Source organism: Phascolarctos cinereus, unplaced genomic scaffold, assembly GCF_003287225.1.
Source record: "Phascolarctos cinereus isolate Bilbo 61053 unplaced genomic scaffold, phaCin_HiC Scaffold_8;HRSCAF=390, whole genome shotgun sequence".
NCBI classification, from domain to species: Eukaryota; Metazoa; Chordata; class Mammalia; order Diprotodontia; family Phascolarctidae; genus Phascolarctos; species Phascolarctos cinereus.
This window is the reverse complement of record NW_027556291.1, coordinates 8,732,790-8,752,562: the sequence shown is the minus strand read 5'-3', so window position 1 is coordinate 8,752,562 and position 19,773 is coordinate 8,732,790. Positions and strand designations below refer to the sequence as shown.

Genomic DNA, 19,773 nt, shown 5'->3' with positions numbered 1-19,773 from the left:
ACAAATGCTGAGATTTTGGCACCATCTAGAGGAGATGTATTTAACGAGCTAAATAATGTATGTGGAGGAAAGAACCAGGAAATTTCCCTTTGTTGAAAAGCTACAAGTCACACCAGGTATCTAGTCCAGGGACTCTAGGGACTAGGCCTTGGCTCCTAGGTTAGCCCAGTAATTAATAAGTGTGCCCTCTTAGAATGGCAATGTGCCATCGGCCATCAAAAAGCAGAGGACCTGTCAAAGGCCAGGAAAGCTGGGTTTGAATCTCACCCCTAGACACTTGCTAGCAACACGGATGGGACTATGTACTTCAAAAGCCTCAGTTTGCTCATCTGTAATGTGGGGCTAATGATGCTCACTCACCTCATGGGATGATGAAGGTAGCAGCAAGAAGGACCTGCACTTGCTTTAAAGATGGGGGCAAGGGCAGACAGTGCTCAGGTTGATGGTGCTGGTGGGAGGCAGCGCCATGAGCCATGGGACCCCACTGCTCCAGAAGTGGCAGAGGTGGGGATGCCTGTAATTGCAAACACTGGCCAAGAGCCCCTCCATTCCCTGCGCTTTTAGTTTTGGTCTTTTCTCTTGGTGTCTAGCTTAGGTTCTCATTCATTGCTCCTCACTCCTTCTCAGCTAATCCCTGCTAAGTTAGAAACTGATCCCTCCCAGGTACAACTGCATTTTTATAGGGAGCTATAGAAAACAGAAAAAAAAAAAACCCCTTCATGAGGCAGTGAGGGGATACCACAGAGCAAGAAGACCCGAGATCAAATCCAGCCCTAGACACTTACTAGCTATGTGGGCAAGTCACTTTGTCCGTTTGCCCCAGTTTCCTCATCTGTAAAATGGGCATAATAATAGTACCTTCCTCCTAGGGTGATTGTGATGATCAAATGAGATAATATTTGTAAAGTGCTTAGCACAGTGCCTGGCACATGGTAAGAGCTATACAAATGTTAGCTAGTATTATTGTTCCTGAGCTTATAATGGGTGGAATGAAAGATGAAAAGGTTGGCATTTATGGGCAAATGTCACCCACTCTTTACTCAAAAAACTCAGTGTAGGAAACTGGATCTGGGATGGTAGAAAGAGTAACAGCACGGGAAGAAAGGGCGAGGAGCGCCTCCCCTCAACCCCCAACCTCAGCTCTTAGGGTGGCCACTATATTCTCCGTGGTCTTGCCATGCCTCTGGCAAAAGGCTGTGCCATTCAAAGGAATGACTTCAGGAGTGGAACTTGGGGGTATTCCCAACATTCCCATGCTCTTAATGCCACCTAGTTTTGAACACTGTCTCAAATCGATCATGCCACACCACACTGTTCACTCAAACTGAATTTGCAGTCCACCCAAACCACAAGGGGCCGCTAAGTGGTGCCACAGTGGATAGAGTGCCAGGCTGGAAGTCAGGAAGTCTCGTCTTCCTGAGTTCAAATCCGGCCTCAGACACTTCCTAGCTGTGTGACCCTGGGCAAGTCACTGCTTCTCTGTGCCTCAGCTTCCTCATCTATATGATCAGAGTTGAACTCGAAGAAATCAACAGCCTCCAAGTTCCCTTCTGGCTTAAAATCTATGATCCTCCATTTTGTGCTTGCCCAGTTTAAGATTTTACATTTAACTATTAAATCCCATGGTGCCCTTCCAAGTCTTCTCTCCTCCAAGCTAAACACACTCAATTCTTTCAACTCTAAATCCAGACTTTTACATTTTGTTTATCAGTAAACGAGACCCAGCTAGAGAGCTCAGGAAGGCACTGAGCAGAAAAAGGTTCAAAACAAATCACCAGATCTTAAAAACAGTCATAATGGCACAGACTCCTTGGAGCTGAAATCCCCTTGCAGTAATTAAACAGACTTAGGTATCTAATTCTAGAACTCTTGGAAAAAACAAAACAGCTACACCTGTGTAGGAAATCAAGGAACTTTCTGAAGTGTTTCAAAACGCAATGGAAACCTCAGAAACTCATGATCTCACAGGAAAGAGCACCGGGTTCAGAACATGTGACCCTGAGCAAGGCCTTTACCCTTGGAGAGCTAGTCAGTCACATGCCATCTGCCAAACACAAGTTCTACCTCTCAGAATTCTGATGAGGAAAGAGCTTTGCACCTGCAAAGGGCTCTTAGTATTGCTGAACAGTAGAAGAGGCTGGGAAAGTACTTTCATCAGACCTCTGCACTCAAATGCATGACTCCTCCCCAGGTATGGGGCGTCTTCCCTCCCCCTTCCCCCAGGGCTATGGCTCAGCCCTCAGGTGGCTAGCTGAACTGAGTCTGGGGAAGGCTAACTAGGAAAGCATTGGGATGCTGTACCATAGCCCACTTCACAGAAGGGTTATGCTTGGGAAAGACTGATCTAGATGCCTCGGGTCTATAGAGCCACCAGACCCTGGCCTTTAAAGCAAAACTGAGAACAGGCACTTCTTCAGGGCCGTTAGAAGAGGGCCTCACCGCCCACAAGCTTGCATCTAGAACTCCCCGGCAACATCTTTTCAAAGCTGATTCTCAGGATGGCCTGGTGTGCGTTAAATACCCATTTCACAGAACATCAACTCAACGCTAAAATTATACATACGGCATTTGCAGTTGTGGTCAGTCATGACATCTATTTTCGATGGCATTTAAATTCAAGGCATGGTCGGGGCAGCTAGATGGCGCAGTGGATAGAGCACCAGCCCTGAAGTCAGGAGGACCTGAGTTCAAATCCGGCCTCAGACACATAACACTAGCTGTGTGACCCTGGGCAAGTCACTTAACCCCCATTGCCTAGCAAAAAATCAATCAATCAATCAATCAATAAATTCAAGGCATGGTCAAGAGGAGAGAAAAAAATGCTTGATATGGTTCTTGAGCCAGATCTTGGTAGAGCAAGGGGCTTGACTCTGTCCTAGTTCACTGCTGCCTCGTGCTAAGGTCAGGAAGGAATATGTGTTTAGAGTACCGCCAAGTAAAACTCAAGGCTACATTATTTCTACACTCATTACTTGGTAGGGAGAGGATTTCCCACAAGAACATTTTAAAAATGTTAGTAGCCAATTAATTCTAACAAGACTAGTAACCTAGAGGGGTTCCCAATGCTAACTATCTTTTCTTTCAACTTAACCACAGACTCTTTCAGGAAATGTTTACACCAGATACTCTTAAGCTCCCAGGCAACTCTAGAGCAACAGCCCAAAGTCACAAGCCGAAGGCCCGGAAGGCCAAGCTGCCCTCCAAGTCAAAGACATGAAGTCGGAAAAAGAAACTGGCTGAGTGGACTGCCAGCCAGATGAGCCCCGGGCAGAGGGTATACTAGCTTAGCTGGTCAGTAGGCTCACCCACACAGCTACAAAACCTGAGCCTAGAGGGCCCAAGCCCAGAACAATGAAGACGCCACAGTTAACAGGAAAAACTAGTGATCAGGGCCCAGCTGTGTGTGAAACATCTGAGGGCCAGACTAAGCCTTGGCTTCCTGGCAAACCCAGCCATCCACAACTCTCCACTGTAGAGCCATACTTTGTTAACTGAGGTGTCTGACACCCGTTGCTCCTGAGGCCTCTCTGACTTTACAGACTGAAGATGACTATGGTACGTACTGCATGAAGGTCTTGTATCCAAGTAGTCGTTTTGCAACTTATTTTCAAGTATGTACCCTTCATTTACAATAATGCCCCAGAGTCCAATTCTGGGCATTCTGGTCCTCAGTTAATAAACTCTAGTTATCACAACAAATTCAACTAAACTGATTAACACAGTAGTTAGAGAACCATAGAGAGAGAAAAGGCGCCTTCAAGATAAACCAGTCCAATCCCCTCATTTTCAGATGAGGAAACAGGCTCTGGGTAGGCAAAGGGCCTTGCCTACGGGTCACTGAGTTAGCTTAGGAACAAGGCCGGCACTGGAAGCCAGGTGTTGCAGGCCTGCTATGAGAAACCTGAGTCATCTGAAAACAAAATGACATTTACCAAACGTTGGTGACCAACTTTTAATCATACATTTTTACTTTCTGAGACACAGGCTAGCCATCAACCACATGCTTGGGGTTCAGCTGCCCCAGTGTTATTTTCATTGGTACAGTACAGCAATATTTACAAAGTCTTTCAAATTCAGCAACTCAAACCAAAACAGCTTAATTTTGGAAAATTCCAATCCCTTAAAAAAACGTAAACAGTTCATTTTTACATTGTTGTAGAAAAGAATTTCTAATGAGTGCATCTTCATTTCTTTTTAAGTGAGCTCTCACAGAGCCTAGTGCCCACGAATAAGGAATGAAGTGTTCTTTACATAGAAACATTGTGCTCCAGTGTGCAAAAAAGAAGAAATGCTACTTCTATATACACATACGAAGAAAACCCTAAAATCCACAAGAAGTCAGGCCACAAAAACAATTTGTCCTCAAATTGAGAAATTTATAAAAACATTTACACATAGTTGTTGACCTACTGGAAACCTGTATCACCTTCTCCAAGTCACTCAAAGAGTTCAAAGGTACCACCTTAAAAAAAAAAGGAATTCTGTGCAAAAGATTTTTTTTTTTAAACTCTAAACCAAAAGCATTTTCCTGTCATTGAATGGCCAAAAGAGACTCTGAAGAACTGAGCTGTTAAATTCAGGGCATGTAACCAAAAAAAGGCACACACAGGAGATTCATAGATGAATATATTTCATGCACAAACCTTGGCATGTTGACAACTATATAGCAAAACCACAACCATTTTTAAAATGTCAGGCCAACCACTGGGCAATTCTCTTCTTGCATGTACGTGCCCTTTCTAGTCTACCTGGCCCAGTTACTAGCTCCTTGACACTGCCTCCCAAAATATATTAGATCTGAACAGCTTAAAAACAATGTTAGCCTGCAATACTACTCCAATGTTTTTTTCACTCAGGATGCCTATAGAAAGAAACGTACTCATCTCTGTTTATTTTGAATTGCTTTCTCACAAGTCAAGCTACATATTTCTTTTTGTTGATAAACACTTTGATTGCTCCAGTGAAATCAGCAGACAGAAGAACTTCGGTATGGTCTGTCTTCAGGGCACCTGAAAAACATTAAAGAAAAAGTGTTACTGAATTCTAAAGAAATGGAAAACCGAAAGCCTTAACAGCCACCTCATTCACAGCCTTCTTCCCTTTCCCTCATGGCCTGGCATACACCACACCTCATTCCACCTTTTGGGGGGAGGCCACTGGATTCTTTTCTCTAGAAGCCCTACACTGCACCACAAGCCTTTCTTTGCCTTTTTTGGTGTCCTGGAACGGTCCTATAGTTTAGGGAAGTCTATGGCTCTCTCCCCTTTCTCAGAATGTCTTTAAAATGCAAAAATACAAAAGATCTAACAAAGGAAACCAAAGGTCAATGAAATATAGTTAACCAAACAATAAAGGCCCAAGGTTGCAGATCCTCTGAAATCTATCCATGACCCCCCTCCCCCTTAAGAGGCCCATGGACTCCAAGCTAAGACTCCCCTAGTTTGCTCATCATCCCCTGTTCATTCAGGGGTTTACCTTTACTGGGCTTTATCTTAGCCAGTTTTCAAAGACCTGCTGAGACAAGCAGTATCTTGCTACAGTAACCACGGTTTCTAAACCAAAATCAGGAACAGAGTATGACAAAAGTCATTCCTCTTTTGCAGAGCCTTGTTTAAAAAGCCACTAGCTTTCCTTGAAATTGGGACTGCCCCCCAGAAAATGGAGGCCATTCATACACGCCTTTGCGTACATAATGCAGAGCTCTCTCTCCCCACCCCACCCACCCACCCCCACTGCCCCCTGCAGAGTCGGGACTGACTCTAGGGTTTGCTACAGCTAACCACAGTTTAGGGTTTCATAAGATGGCAGGAAGCTGGAGGGTTTCTCAGCCCTAAGAGTGGTGGTGGGAGGGCTGGTGGCCCAGTTGGGTCTCATGACCAAATTGAGTTCTAGCTTCTGGGTTCCACTTGTCTGTACTGAGACTGGAAGGAAGATTCAGTGCAGCCACTGTGAGGGACAGTGAAGTCAGTGCAGTGCATCCTGGCTCTTCACCTGCTCACAAGTCAGTCTGCTTAGTCTAATCACTTTGGATCGCAGACTCAAGAATGCTTGCAATTCCCAGGGGAAAAATCAGCGCTTCATGAAGAAGCTGAATAGGACACAAGGGAGCCAGTTCCAGTTAGCTCCATCACAGACATGTCCTAAGCATCTGAAAATACTCTTTCCCTTTCTTTCGGCCTTGGATCTCTGGAACGAAGGGCAAAGGTCTTTGGGATATGTGAAAGGGGAAGAGCTAAAAGAGAAGCACAAGGATCAGATGAACTGGAGCCCTACTTAAGTTTCACTTTTCCTCCCAAAATATGGGCTGCCAGGAGGAGAAAAGAAAGAAGGAAATCAGATATAACCTTTGTTGCCATACCCTGGGATCAGTCAATTGCCCCTACGCAGTTGCCAAGAAACAAAAAGAAATCCCAGCAATCTATGAAAAGTTTTGCCTCTTAAAGAGACCAGATATCCTGGGAAGTACTGAATGTGGGAATCGGGTCTCAGTCTGAATCCCGGCTTTGCCACTTACTACCTTCTCTGGGCCTCAGTTTCCTCTTTTGGCAAATGAGGGGGTTAGACTTGATCAGAGGCTCATAGCCTGGGGTTTAAGGAAAGAATTCAGGGCATTCCCTGAACATGGATGGGAAAAGCAATCATATCTTCATTTTCACTAACCTCTAACTGAAATGTAGCATTTTCTTCAATTAAGAATGTAGGAAACAAGCAAGATTCTAATCATGAGTGAGTGCAGAAGATCCAGAAAGGTGAAGGACCCCTGGGGATGAGGGGATCTTCAAACTCCCTTAGGTCTCTCCACTGAATGATCTGGTGAAAACAGAGTGTCAAGAAAGGTCAGCCAGCTTAGATAATGAATGGTGGGCATTGGGGCTTTCCTCACTCTCTTTTAAGACATAAAGACTCCTTCCTGATTCATGCCAAAGCAAGCCACGGCTCATAAACATGTGGAAGGGATGAAAAGTAAAGACGATGAGAACAGATGCAGATCAGCTGAGATGGAATCAGGGAAGAAACTATGATGAGAGTGTTTATCTAAACATGAATCAAATGAGAGTGTTTATCTAAACATGAATCAAGTAGAACCTTGTGAACTAATTCTCCTAATTTGAAGTGAATGATCACGCTGACAGAGGCTAATCTGATGGTGACTTCTGCAGGACAGCAATTATTGATAATGTAGATAATATTGCAAAGGGAATGTTTGAAATTCTTAGAAAAATGAAAAGTCTCTAAGCGACTAAATCAGGATAGAGTTCAACAGGTATTAAGCATCTATGCATAAGCCACTGTGCTAAGAATCTAAATATTTAAAAAATGAAACTGTCCCTGCCCTCGAGAAGTTCAGACTCTATTAGGGAGAGGGGGAGATACACAGTAAGCAAATAAATACCAGGCTACTTGAGGGAGAGAACACTACCAACTAGGTGTGGGCAGCTGAACTGAGCCTTGAAGGAAGTGAAGAATTCTGAGAGTCAGAGATAAGGAGGGAGTGCATTCCAGGCATGGGGCACAGCTTGTGCAAAGCCACGGAGGTGGGAGATAGAAAGCCGACTAGTACAGTGGGCTTGACTTGAGCAATGGTGGGTAAGGAGTCTGGAGGGCTGGGCTGGGGTCAGACAGTGGCGTGATCTACATACCAGGTAGAGCCACGTGGGAAAGGTGTGATGAGACCTGGGCCTTAGGAAGCTTTGGGCAACTGTGGGGCAGATGGCTTGGGAGAATGACGAGATGGAAGGAGGGAAACGATTACAATAAGCAAACATATCGATTTGTTAACAAAGGAGAGCTGGGCTTCTGCTGGGGAAGAGGGACAACTGGTGGGTAGTGATGGTGACAGAAAAGGAAAAGATTGTCAATGAAACATTAAAAAACACACAGAAGGGGCGGAGCCAAGATGGCAGAGTGAAAGCAGTGACTTGCTTGAGCTCTCCTCCAAACCCCTCCAAATACTCATAAAAAATGGCTCTAAACAAATTCTGAAGCAGCAGAACCCACAAAAAGACAGAGCGAAACAAATTTCCAGCCCAAGACAACCTGGACAATTGATCAGAAAGGTGTATCGCACCGGGCTGGGAGTGCAGCGCAGTGTGGCATGGGTGCGCAGGCCTCAGAGGACTGAATCATGGGTACCTGTGGTGGTTTCCAGACTCCTCAATCCACAAATGCCAAAGACAACTTAGAAGGTCAGTGAGAAAAGTCAGTTTCTGTCGCTGCTCAGAGAAGAAGGCGGGCTTTCAGCTCCATTCCCCAAGAGCGTGGTCCTGGGCGGGGGGGGGCAGCTACTTCCCAGCTTCCCACCCACAGATAGAATCCAGTGGCTGATCAGAGAGGGATTGCAGGGATCTCTTTGTTGGTGCTGAGGCAGGAATCTCTTGCTTTGCCCGTGTTTGGATTTGGGTCACAGTTCTGGGCGGTGGTGCTGAGGCACTGGCATGGAGGAGCTTGTAGTGGCTGTAGAGAGGAGCCCCTCCTCACAGTTACAGGACAGAAAGGAGTACTTGTGGTCACAGGCCAGGAAAGGAGTAAACACCTCGCCCCTTATCATACCACCTTGGAAGAACTGAAAATTTACAGGTCCCTACAAGTATCCCTGAAAACAGCTGTACAAACCCCTGAAGCTTGGGACAGTACACTCTCCACATTGGAAGCAGACTCTTACCTTAACAAAGAGTTTAAAACTCAAGTAATTGGCCGGCATCATGAGCAAGCAGCGCAAAAAGAGTCAGACTATATTATCTTACTTTGGTGAAAAAGATCAAAATATACAACCAGAAGAAGACAACAAAGTCAAAGCTCCTACATCCAAAGCCTCCAAGAAAAATATGAATCAGTCCCAGGCCTTGGAAGAGCTCAAAAGGGATTTTGAGAAGCAAGTAAGGGAAGTAGAGGAAAAACTGGGAAGAGAAATGAGAGTGATGCAAGAAAATCATGAAAAACAAGTCAACAGCTTGCTAAAGGAGACCCAAAAAAATACTGAAGAAAATAACACCTTAAAAAATAGCCTAACCCAAATGGCAAAAGAGGTCCAAAAAGCCAATGAGGAGAAAAATGCCCTAAATAGAAAAATTGGCCAAATGGAAAAGGAAGTCCAAAAGATTACTGAAGAAAATACTTCCTTAAAAATTAGAATAGAGCAATTGGAAGCAGTGACTTTATGAGAAATCAAGACACTGTAAAACAAATCCAAAAAATGAAAAATTAGAAAACAATGTGAAATATCTCATTGGAAAAACAACTGACCTGGAAAATAGATCCAGGAGAGAGAATTTAAAAATTATTGGACTATCTGAAAGCCATGATCAAAAAAAGAGCCTAGACATCATCTTTCAAGAAATTATCAAGGAAAACTGCCCTGATATAGTAGAACCAGAGGGCAAAATAGAAATGGAAAGAATCCACAGATCTCCTCCTGAAAGAGATCCCCAAAGGAAAACTCCTAGGAATATTATAGCCAAATTCCAGAGTTCCCAGGTCAAGGAGAAAATATTACAAGCTGCCAGAAGGAAACAATTCAAGTACTGTGGAAACACAATCAGGATAACACAAGATTTAGCAGCTTCTACATTAAAGGACCAGGGCATGGAATATAATATTCCGGAGGGCAAAGGAGATAGGATTACAACCAAGAATCACCTACCCAGCAAAACTGAGTATAATCCTTCAGGGGAAAAAATGGTCATTCAGTGAAATAGAGGACTTTCAAGCGTTCCTGATGAAAAGACCAGAGCTAAATAGAAAATCTGACTTTCAAATACAGGACTCCAGCGGAACATGAAGAGGTAAACAGGAAAGAGAAATCATAAGAGACTTATTAAGATTGAACTGTTTACATTCCTGCATGGAAAGATGATATTTATAACTCATGAGACCTTTGTCAGTATTAGGGTAGTTGAAGGAAAAAAGTTATATGTATGTATATATAGATACATAGATAGAGGGCACAGGGTGAGTTAAATATTAAGGGGTGATATCTGGAGAATAAAATTATGGGATGAGGGAGGATGATACTCAGAGAAGAAGAAAGGGAGAGGTAGAATGGGGTAAATTATCTCACAAAAAAAAAAACAGAAAAGAAAAGTCTCTTACAGTGGAGGGGAAGCAGGGGAAGGTGAGAGGGAATGAGTGAATCTTATTCTCATAGGATTTGGCTTAAGGAGGGAATAACATACACATTCAATTGGGTATGGAAATCTGTCTTACCCTACAGGAAAATAGGGGGAGAAGGGGACAAGAGAGCAGGGGGATGATAGAGAGGAGGGCAGATTGGGAAAGGGGTAATCAGAAGTAAATACTTCTGAGGAGGGACAGGGTCAAAAGAAAGAATAGAATAAATGGAAGGGCAGGATAGGATTAAGGGAAATAGAGTTAGTTTTTCACAACATGTTTACTATGGAAGTGTTTTGCATAATTGCACATGTATAACCTATATTGAGTTGTTTGCCTTTTCAATGAGGGTGGATGGGGAGGGAGGAAGAGAGAAAATTTGAAACCTAAAGTTTTAAAAACATGTTTAAAAAAATGTTTTCACATGCTACTGGGAAATAAGAAATACAGGAGATGGGGTATAGAAGTCTATCCTGCACTACAGGAAAATAGAAGGGGAAGGGGATAAGAGAAGGGGGGAGAGATAGAAGAGAGGACAGACTAGGGGAAGGGATATTCAGAATGCATGCCATCTTGGGGTGGAGGGGGCGAAAATTTGGAACTCAAAAACTTATGGAAGTGAATGTTGAAAACTAAAAATAAATAAATTTATATTAAAAAAAAACACAGAAGAGGGCAGAAGAGAGTATCATTGAAAGTTTTGTTACTATCATTTACATCCAATATGCACTTAAGAAAAACACCCTCCAACTGTTTTCTTCCCCATACAATCCTCTTTTTGCACCCTCTTTGAATCTTGAAATGTTCCTGTTTCATGATGTTTGTCAAAGTCACAGTACAAAGTCCAACTCCCAAATGGTCCAGCTGAGAAGGGCTTGATGGGCCTAATCCAGGGAGAGGCGGTGGGGATGGAACAAGCAAAGAGCAAGTTGGGAGAAGGGGCTCATTTGTTCTGTTCTGTTTTGTTTTTGTTTTAGAGGGAGAAGATGAGGTGGTTTGGGATATACCGATGGAAAGGCCTGACTGTGCTATCCAGTAGCTGGCTGGTAATGTGAGGCAGGAGTTCAGAAGAGAGAATTTTTTTCCACAGACCTAAGATTTCCCTGGTATCAGGAACTCCTAATGAGGAAATTCCCTTTGCCAATGTAGATGAGAATTTCCCATGCAATTTCTTGGTTTACAGCGCTCCCTGGGGGCACTGAGAGATTCAGGGACTTTTCCAGGGTCAAACAGCTAGTAGATGCCAGAGGCAGAATCTGAACACAGGTCTTCCTGACTCTAAGATGAGCCCTCTACCCACAAGGTCACAATGCCCCTCATGAGAGGTTAAAGATGGACATGTAGACTTGGGAATAATGTGAAAATTGAGTTTGTGTTAGTGAAAGAGATCAAAGGAAAAGAGAAAGATGCAAGTGTAGAAGAGAAGCAAGCCTAGGACAAAGCTGTGCCCTTGGCAAGAGGAGATGGGTGATGATCCACCAAAGGAGAATAAAAAGAGAAGTTGGCTTTAGCAAGAAAGGCCAGCTATTGCTCAGAGACTGGAGCCAAGCAGGGAGGGAGACAGATACCAGAAAAGGCCTTGAAGATGCAGCTTTTGCACAGTCATGGAGAATGATACTCATTGGAGGGAAAAACACAATGATTACAGTAGAGCACTGAGGTCTCAGTTGAGATTAGATAGCAGATTAGGAGTGGGGGGCCTAGTTCACACTGGTGCAACTTCCTCCAGAAGAGATAAATGAGACGGTAGAGTCAATCCAGGGCTGAACTCTGGTTAAGGCGTGAGTGTGATATAAGATAGTCAAGATTAAAACTGCACCAGGAGTTCGGGGACATGCTGCCCATAGATAAATTAGCAAACTACCGGCTCAAGTTTACAGAGGTGAGGCACTGAGGCCAGGGCTAGCGTTTATCGAAGGCATTTTACACATACTGTCTCGTTTGATGCTCACAACGATGAGCAGTAGGTGCAATTATTATCCCCATTTTACAGATGAGGAAACTGAGGTTGAGAGAGGTTAAATGACTTGCTCAGAGTCACACATCTAGTAAGCGTCTGAGGCAGATTCCAAGTCTGGAGCTCTATCCACTTGTCTGCCTAGGGAAAACAGGAGAGGATGGATGGATCCGAGATTATAGTGATGGTAAAGAGTAGTTTTAGGAGGAGTGAGATGGGGGGGATGGGGGAAGATGGAAGAACAAGAAGTCACAGTCAGGGAGGGACACTTCAAAGTAGGAGATTAGGAAGGCAGCAGAGTGATGGTCTGCTCTAACGCATAACCACCCTCTGGGTGGCTGGGATGGCATCCGGAGAGTTAAGGGGGTTAATGAGCCAGGAAGAGATCAGGTTATTGGAGGGGTTAACCAAGTACATCCTGGGGCAGTTAGGTGGCGCAGTGGATAGAGCACCGGCCCTTGAGTCAGGAGGACCCGAGTTCAAATCCGACCTCAGACTTCAGTGTTTACTTGATACTAACTAGCTGTGTGACCCTGGGCAAGTCACTTAACCCCAACTGCCTAAAAATTAAAAAACAAACAAACAAAAACCCAGTACATCCTTAAGTCCTCAAGTATAAGGGCAGGTAGAGAAGATTAAAGAACAGCCAGGCCCCAAAGGTGGGTGAGTAAGCAGTGGCCCACACAAACCTTCCTTCTTACAGAGCAGCCAGCTGAACACCGAGCTGGTCTACACTTACCTAACTTAAGAAAATTGTACTTTACAAGCTTTTCTCTAATTCAAAAGGCTTATTCTTGCAAAGGGCCTTGCTTCCAGATAGGTGCCACTTGGGAGACTTTACCATATTTCTTTCTTCCAATTTCTACTGTCTTTTGCATCACTAACCCTGTCACACCCAGCACATTCAGGGGCAGATAGGAGGTGCCCAATAAATATTGCTGACTAATTCCTCTCGATTCCAAAGCAAAGTGTTTTGGATGTGACCGTGTTATCGCTCATCCTGGGGAGGCCGTGTCATTCACATGTGGCCACAGGCCACAGCCTAGGTAACAAGTAGCCCCTGATGTCACACTGCTAGTGAGCTGCTTCTGTTCATCTGAATGTGGGTGCTCCTTATGACAGAAGGGCAGCTGGCAAAGAACGGGCCCTACCTCCTCCTACCTCTCCCAATCTATCTTCATTTCCTCTGGCTCCTCCCCTGCTGCCTGCACACATGCCCACCTCCTCCCTTTTTCATCCACGTCAGAGGCCAACCAACAGCTTCTCCCAGAAAAGGCTATGTGTGCTCCCTGCCTCCACTCACTCACTCACTCACCTCTCAAGCCCTTGTAGTCTGGCTTCCAATTCCACCCCTCTACTCAAACTGCCATCCCCATTTGCCCCGGGATCTCCCAGCCACCAAATGGGGCAGTCTTTTTTGGTCCTTCCCCTTGACTTCTCTGTGGCCTCTCACACTGCTGACCACTTGCCTTCCTTTCCACTCTCCTCCCAGACTTTGGCCTGTCTCTCTCTCTCTCTCTCTCTCTCTCTCTTTTTTTGACACGGCTCTCTCTTGCTTCTCCTCTTAACCACCTGATTGCTCCTCACTCTTCTTTGCTGAGCTATTCTATGTACTCCAAGTCCCACCCTCAATGTAGGGACGTACCTCAGGGCTCTGCTGTGGGCCTTCTTCTCTCTATACTCTTTTCCACCAACAGCCCCTTTCCAAACCATCCTGTTCCGAGCCACCAAATAGATCTTCCTAAAGTACAGGCTGAGCATGTTACTGCCCTGGTCAAGAGGCTCCAGTGGTTCCTCTGTTTGACCCTCACGACCATCCCTAGTCTACCTATCTTCCTAGACTGATTTCACGTTCCTCTCCCTTACACATTCTCAGTTCTGGATCTGAGCCAAACTGGCAACTCCAGCTTCCGGGCCTTTGCCAAGGTTAGCCCCCATTCCTCAGACGCTCCCTTCCCAGCTGAGCTCAAGCATGGACCTCCTAACAAGAAGCCCTTCCCCATCGCCTCTCAAGACTTCATAATCGTATTGTAATTGTATTACTCTTGTGCTATCTGCATTATTGTTGTCTTTACTGATCTGTGTACCTGCTCTTTCCCCTAAGTAGAACGTAAGGTCCTTGAAAGTGAGGCCTGTCTTCTTTTCATCTTTGGACTCCCAGCACCTGGCACGGGGCCTGGCACTGACTGAGTACTTAAATGCTTCCAGAACTGAAGTAAAAGTGGATTTCTGAGAAATGTAAACCTGAGAGGATGAAGACATGCTAGGGAAGTATTCGGGGCTTCGGAAATCCCCTGCATTCACCCAGCAAGGGACACGCCTACCAGAAGGGATGGCATCTGATACTTGAGAATCATTGTCTTGATCATTAGCTTCAGCCTTCTCAGACGGCATTTCCAACGATAACATCAAACTTGGGTTTGGAGCAAAGATTGCTGATGTGACAACTGCATTGTGTGCTAGAGGAAAGAAGACATTTCAGGAAGACTAATAGGTCATCAGAAAACAAAGCCAGATTTTGAAACAACAAATATTAGGGTGTAAATTATGCCACATTTCTGCTAACACGTTCTTCAAAGTAAGCATCAGAACTAATTCTAAAAACTAGGCTATTAGAAATTCTTGAAATGAACTCCTGAAAAATTTCTGATATTCCAACACTGTCAAATTTTAACGAACTCAATTGAACTTTTGTCTTTCCACTTTAATATTTCTAATAGAAGTTGATGCAACAAAGTCTAAGTAAGTAGACTTACCGTCTGAAATAACAGCTTAACTCAAAATTGAGAACTACTAGAAGCATGCTTACGTTCTCCTAGAGAACACAGAAGCAGGGTTTTACCTTTAATCCCTTCCCAGAAGTCATTTCGATCTCTTCGGACTGACGTAAACTTGCTTAGGTCATGGTAAGTACTCCAAATATAAACATATTTATCTTCTGAGCCACTAACAATGTATGTAAAATCATGGCTAAATTTAAAAAATAAAAACAATACAGTTAGTATCTAGCAACAGGTTTTTTAAAGACAGCACTACAAGAGGAAGTAATACAGGCTGTCCCCAAAGTCTTCCTTCTGCAAAGTCTGGCTTTGGGGACATCCAGTATGATTCCAAAGTTTTCCTTTGGCTGGCTATGAGGTAGTGCTTTTATTCTTAGAGAAACCACCTCTACTATAACCAGGCCCAGACCTGTGATTCATCTAAGTAGAGAACTCCTGGTATGGAAGCTCCCTACACTGGCTGGGGATTGGTAACTTCTCTCATTTATAGTCTTCCTGAGTCATTGGGGATGCTGGGGGATTAAGTGATTTATCCACAGTCACTCAGCTAGTATGTGTATATTGGACCATAGTTAGTATAGAGGCCCTGAACTCAAATCTTACTGACTCCAAGACTGGCCCTCCATCTATTACTTTGTACTTCAGCTTCATGCTTTATGGTTTAATTTGAAGATTACAGATTTCGAGCCAGAAGACAGCTTATAGGCCACTGAGTCCAACCCACCTCCCTCATTTTGCAGATGAGGAAACTGAGACATATACAGGATAATTATCGTGACTTGCCCAGGGTCACCTAGCTAGTAAGTATCTAAGGCCAATTTGAAGCCAGGTCCTCCTGACTGCAAGTCCAGGGCACTAGTCACTGCACCGCCCTGCCCCTCACCTCACCTACCCTACCTTACCTGAAGAGGGAAGTCCAACATACACAATGTATTTGGATTTATGTTGTTCATAAGACCTGATGTCACTTTCAGACTTCGGTTTTTCAGATTAAGTGACATCATTTATACAGTGCTTCAAAGTTTGTAAAAGATTCAATAAACATTACCCTGTGAAGCAGGTTTTCTGAAGGCTTATTTATCTCCGTTTTATGGATGAGGAAACTGAGGCTTTTTCCATAGTAAGTCATCCAGCTGAAGTGTTTTAGGATGAAAAGCATGCAAGGCCTCCATTGAGAGGAAGTCCCCTCTGCAAAATCTCCGACTATCTGAGCTCATCCAATCTGCAGCAGAAGTAGGGGCCGGCTGGTGCCCACAGGTTCAGTTACTTGCCAGAGGCTGCCCAGAGAAGCTGGGCAGAACTAAAAGGTACATACCTGGGGGGCACCTGCTTCCAAGACTAGAGCTCATTTCTCACCAACAGGCCTTGGGTCCATTCCTTGCATACACAAGTGGAAAATGCAGAGCCGGAGCTTGCAGGAGCTAACTTGGATTGTATCCTCAACCCTGTCAGGAACAATCAGTGTAATCTGGGGCAAGGGCAGCCTTCTCTGGACCTCAGTTTGCTCTCTCTGCAAAATGGGGATACTTCATTGCCTACCTACCACTGGATTTGGGGAGGATAAAATGAGATCAATGATGTGAAAGTGTCTGGAAACATCAAAAATACCTGATTTCTAAGAAAGGGGGGGAATGCTTCTGACCCCTTCTGGGCATTGGCCATCACCAGTTTACCTGAAACTTGCTTTGATCTGGCTGCTGCTGTTGACATAACCTTTGTATTTCATAGACAATGACAAATCTCTAAGGTCATATAGTCTAATTCGGGAGTCGTTGGAGGTCACCAGAATCTAAAAGCACATCAAATGAAAAGTTAGATTAAAGGATTAACTTTTTTGAGGGGACTTAATTTTGGGATTTGCTCCCATGGAGTAAATCCAGGAGAATGTAAGCATGTGGAGGACAAGGATAGAGGGCTATTTCCAGGGTCTTCATAGGTGTTTCTAGAAAGACAAGTAAGGCAATTGGTGGCATTGAATTTACACGGCAAGAATGAGGGATGACAAGTAAATAGCCCAAGTCCCCACTTTTATTCTTGGGATAGGCAAAGGATAGAAGCCCCACTGAACACATGCATCCTATTCTTCAACAGAAGAAAGGGAAGAGACTCTCCCATAAAGCCCTGGACTTACTACTGGATGGCCCTGACTGTGGGCACACATTTGGGACACAAGTATACAGCACCTTATTTTCTCCAGGCAAAGGTTCAATGCCAGTAATTTTTCTTCCAACTCTGTTGCGCCCTCTGGTAGATCGTACATGTATTTGCGTATGATATTTCAAATGCTAAAAGGAGATTTTAAGTGTCCCTGTTAATTGTGATAACCTTTTAAAGTAAAAGCCAGCATTTTCTAACTTCCCACAATGAAATGGTCGCCTCCTGATGCCACTGACCTCAGTGTCATAGAAGATGCATCGTCCATCATAGGTGCCAATGACGGCATATTTGCCATTCTGACAGAAATTGGCGGCCGTGATCAGCTTGGTTTGGCCATCCACCTCATTCCACAATGCCACTTTTTTGTCAGGAATGTTCCAGAGTCGGAGTTTTCCATCCAAGGACCCACTCAGAAAATACCGGTCGTCCTAAGGAAGAAGAGAACTGACCTCTTACTTCAGCAAACATTCTAATTGGGTGTAAAGCAGTGCAGGGCAATGGGGAGAGTCAGGAAAAGCACATCTGAGTTTGAATCCTGCTTTCTGATGCTTCAACTAGCTGACTGTTTACCCCAGAGGACTCATTATGAGATAGAGAAAATAGGTGATAGTTGCTAAAAAAATTATAATAAAATGGGGAAGGTTGGATTTAATGACCTTTTAGATCCCTTCTAGCTCTGAATCTATGATAATCTTTGGTAGAAGAAAAAAGAAAGCTTAAGAATGAGACTAACTAAATGGGAACTGGAGCTCTTGCTGTACATAAGCTTTGCTGAAGACTTACTCATTCATGGAACTAATCTCCAAGAGGGAAGTTCATTTTTATCAACTGTCAGATCACAGATTCAAAGCTGGAAGGGACATGACGGACCAAGCCTAACTCTGTCAATTTACAGGTAAAGAAAGTGAGGCCCAGAGACTAGAGTGACATCACCCAAGGTCTTTGGATTTCAATTCTAATGTTCTTTAGGCTATAGACCAAGGTCTAGTCTACGCAGGGAAGAGTTTACAGTAAAGCTTGCCTATATCGGTCTTGAAATTCTCTATCTTAAAAAATAGATTCTTGTGAATTCTCTTACCTAGCTCTGACAACTCTTGGAGATACCTGGTTCACTTTAACTGACACTGTAATTTAAGAAAATGTCAACTACAACCTAACCCAGCCCCACTTAACCCAAATTTTCAGAACAAAAACTGGTTTGAAGTTCTAAAAAATTAGATAAATATAAGTTTGGCAAAAATAATGAGCTGTTTGTGATGAGCCCCATCAGCCAGCCACTAGTAGGATCCAGATTCTGCCTGCTCCTACTAATGGGCATCCATGGCCGTAACATAATCCCCCTCCATCTGGGAACTTTTAAAGGCTCGACAGTCAATTCTAAACAAGTACAAATAAAAGTGATTTCATTTCTATAAAAATCATCTTAATAAACACAGTCCATTATTCAACAGCTCTTAGCAAGCCTTCCAAAGTTCAGAGAACAGAACTAGAGCCGGAAGGAACCACTGATGTCGGCTAGTTGAACTCCTACAGATGAGGTAACTGAAGCCCAGAGAGGGGAAGGGATTTATCCAAGGTCATACAAGAGCCAGAATCTGAACCCAAGTCTTCTGACTACAAATCCAATTTTTTGGTTTTGTTTTATTTTTTCTCACTTAACCACTCTATTGTCCTTTGGAACAATTGATGTCTGTGCAGCCTTGCCAGAGAGGAAATTTAAGATGAAAAACAAAACAAAACAAAAAACCAAACCTTAAATCTTATTTCCCTCTCAAAAATGAGATGGATGGGAAGAGAGAGAAGAGCTGGAAACAAAAGCACGTATAAAGTACGTAAAAGTTCAAGGCTGCGCCAAAATCACAACAAAGTTGAAGAACAGAGTTCTCAGATCACTAAGCTTTGGGTGGGGAGGGGCAGTGCAGGCCTGGGAACCAGTTCTAGTTGTTGGCTTTCTTTCAACTGTTATCATGGGGCGAGTATGAAGAGGCAAAGCTTGGGAAACCTCAGGACGGCTCTAAGCAGCTCACAGCTCCATCTTAACGGGCCCCAAGAGAGTGCTACAATGCCATGAAAATACATCTTTTTCCTTTGAGAAATGGGTTTCAACTCTCCCCACTTTACATCACAGATAGTTTGGGGTTTCTATCGTTGAAATGAAAAAGGCAAAGGATGTTAAAAAGACCTGTATTTCTAAACTCTCAAGTAGGAATGAATATACATTCAAGAAATTCTGGTCTTAGCTTCTTTTCCTCACTTGTTTCTGTCCCCATTTATCTGCTCCAATTCTGCCTTCTTTAGCTCTCTACTCTAGTTTTCCTCTAGCCTCCCTGTGGCCTTGCCCTCTCATATATTTTTATTTTATTTTGTTAAATATTTCCCAATTACATGTAAATTTTTTCTAACATTTTTTAAAAAAACCTGAGTTCCAAATTCTCTCCCTCCTGCTCACCTTTCCCCCACCTATTGAGAAAGCAAGAAATATGACATCAGTTATACAGATGAAGTCATGCAAAGCTGTTTTCCATATTACCTATGTTGCAAAAGAAAACATACACAAACAATAAAGTTAAAAAAAAGTATGCTTCAGGCTACACTCAAGAGTTCATCACTTCTGTCTCTGGAGGGTGACAGCATTTTTTCAACATGGTTCTTTGGAATTATCTTGGATCACTGTCTTCATCAGATGATGTCTTTCTGATATCAAGTGTTTCACAGATCATCATCCTCACAATATTGCTGTTACTGTACACAATGTTCTCCTGGTTCTGCTCA

The 19,773-nt window shown here is 43.7% G+C and overlaps 1 protein-coding gene across 2 annotated transcripts in view; it reads right to left on the bottom strand.

Moving 5' to 3' along the window:
* Nucleotides 1-3,938: 3,938 nt before the first annotated feature.
* Nucleotides 3,939-19,773, bottom strand: part of WDR44 (WD repeat domain 44) — an 86,044-nt gene continuing 70,209 nt past the window's right edge. For both annotated transcript variants that reach the window (XM_020963417.2, XM_020963418.2), the window contains 6 exons: nucleotides 17,238-17,429; nucleotides 17,028-17,129; nucleotides 16,518-16,633; nucleotides 14,907-15,034; nucleotides 14,389-14,523; nucleotides 3,939-5,009 (listed from right to left, as the gene is read on the bottom strand). In XM_020963417.2, the coding sequence (XP_020819076.1) occupies nucleotides 4,915-5,009; nucleotides 14,389-14,523; nucleotides 14,907-15,034; nucleotides 16,518-16,633; nucleotides 17,028-17,129; nucleotides 17,238-17,429 (768 nt within the window). In that variant the 3' untranslated portion in view covers nucleotides 3,939-4,914. The remainder of the gene's footprint in view (nucleotides 5,010-14,388; nucleotides 14,524-14,906; nucleotides 15,035-16,517; nucleotides 16,634-17,027; nucleotides 17,130-17,237; nucleotides 17,430-19,773) is intronic.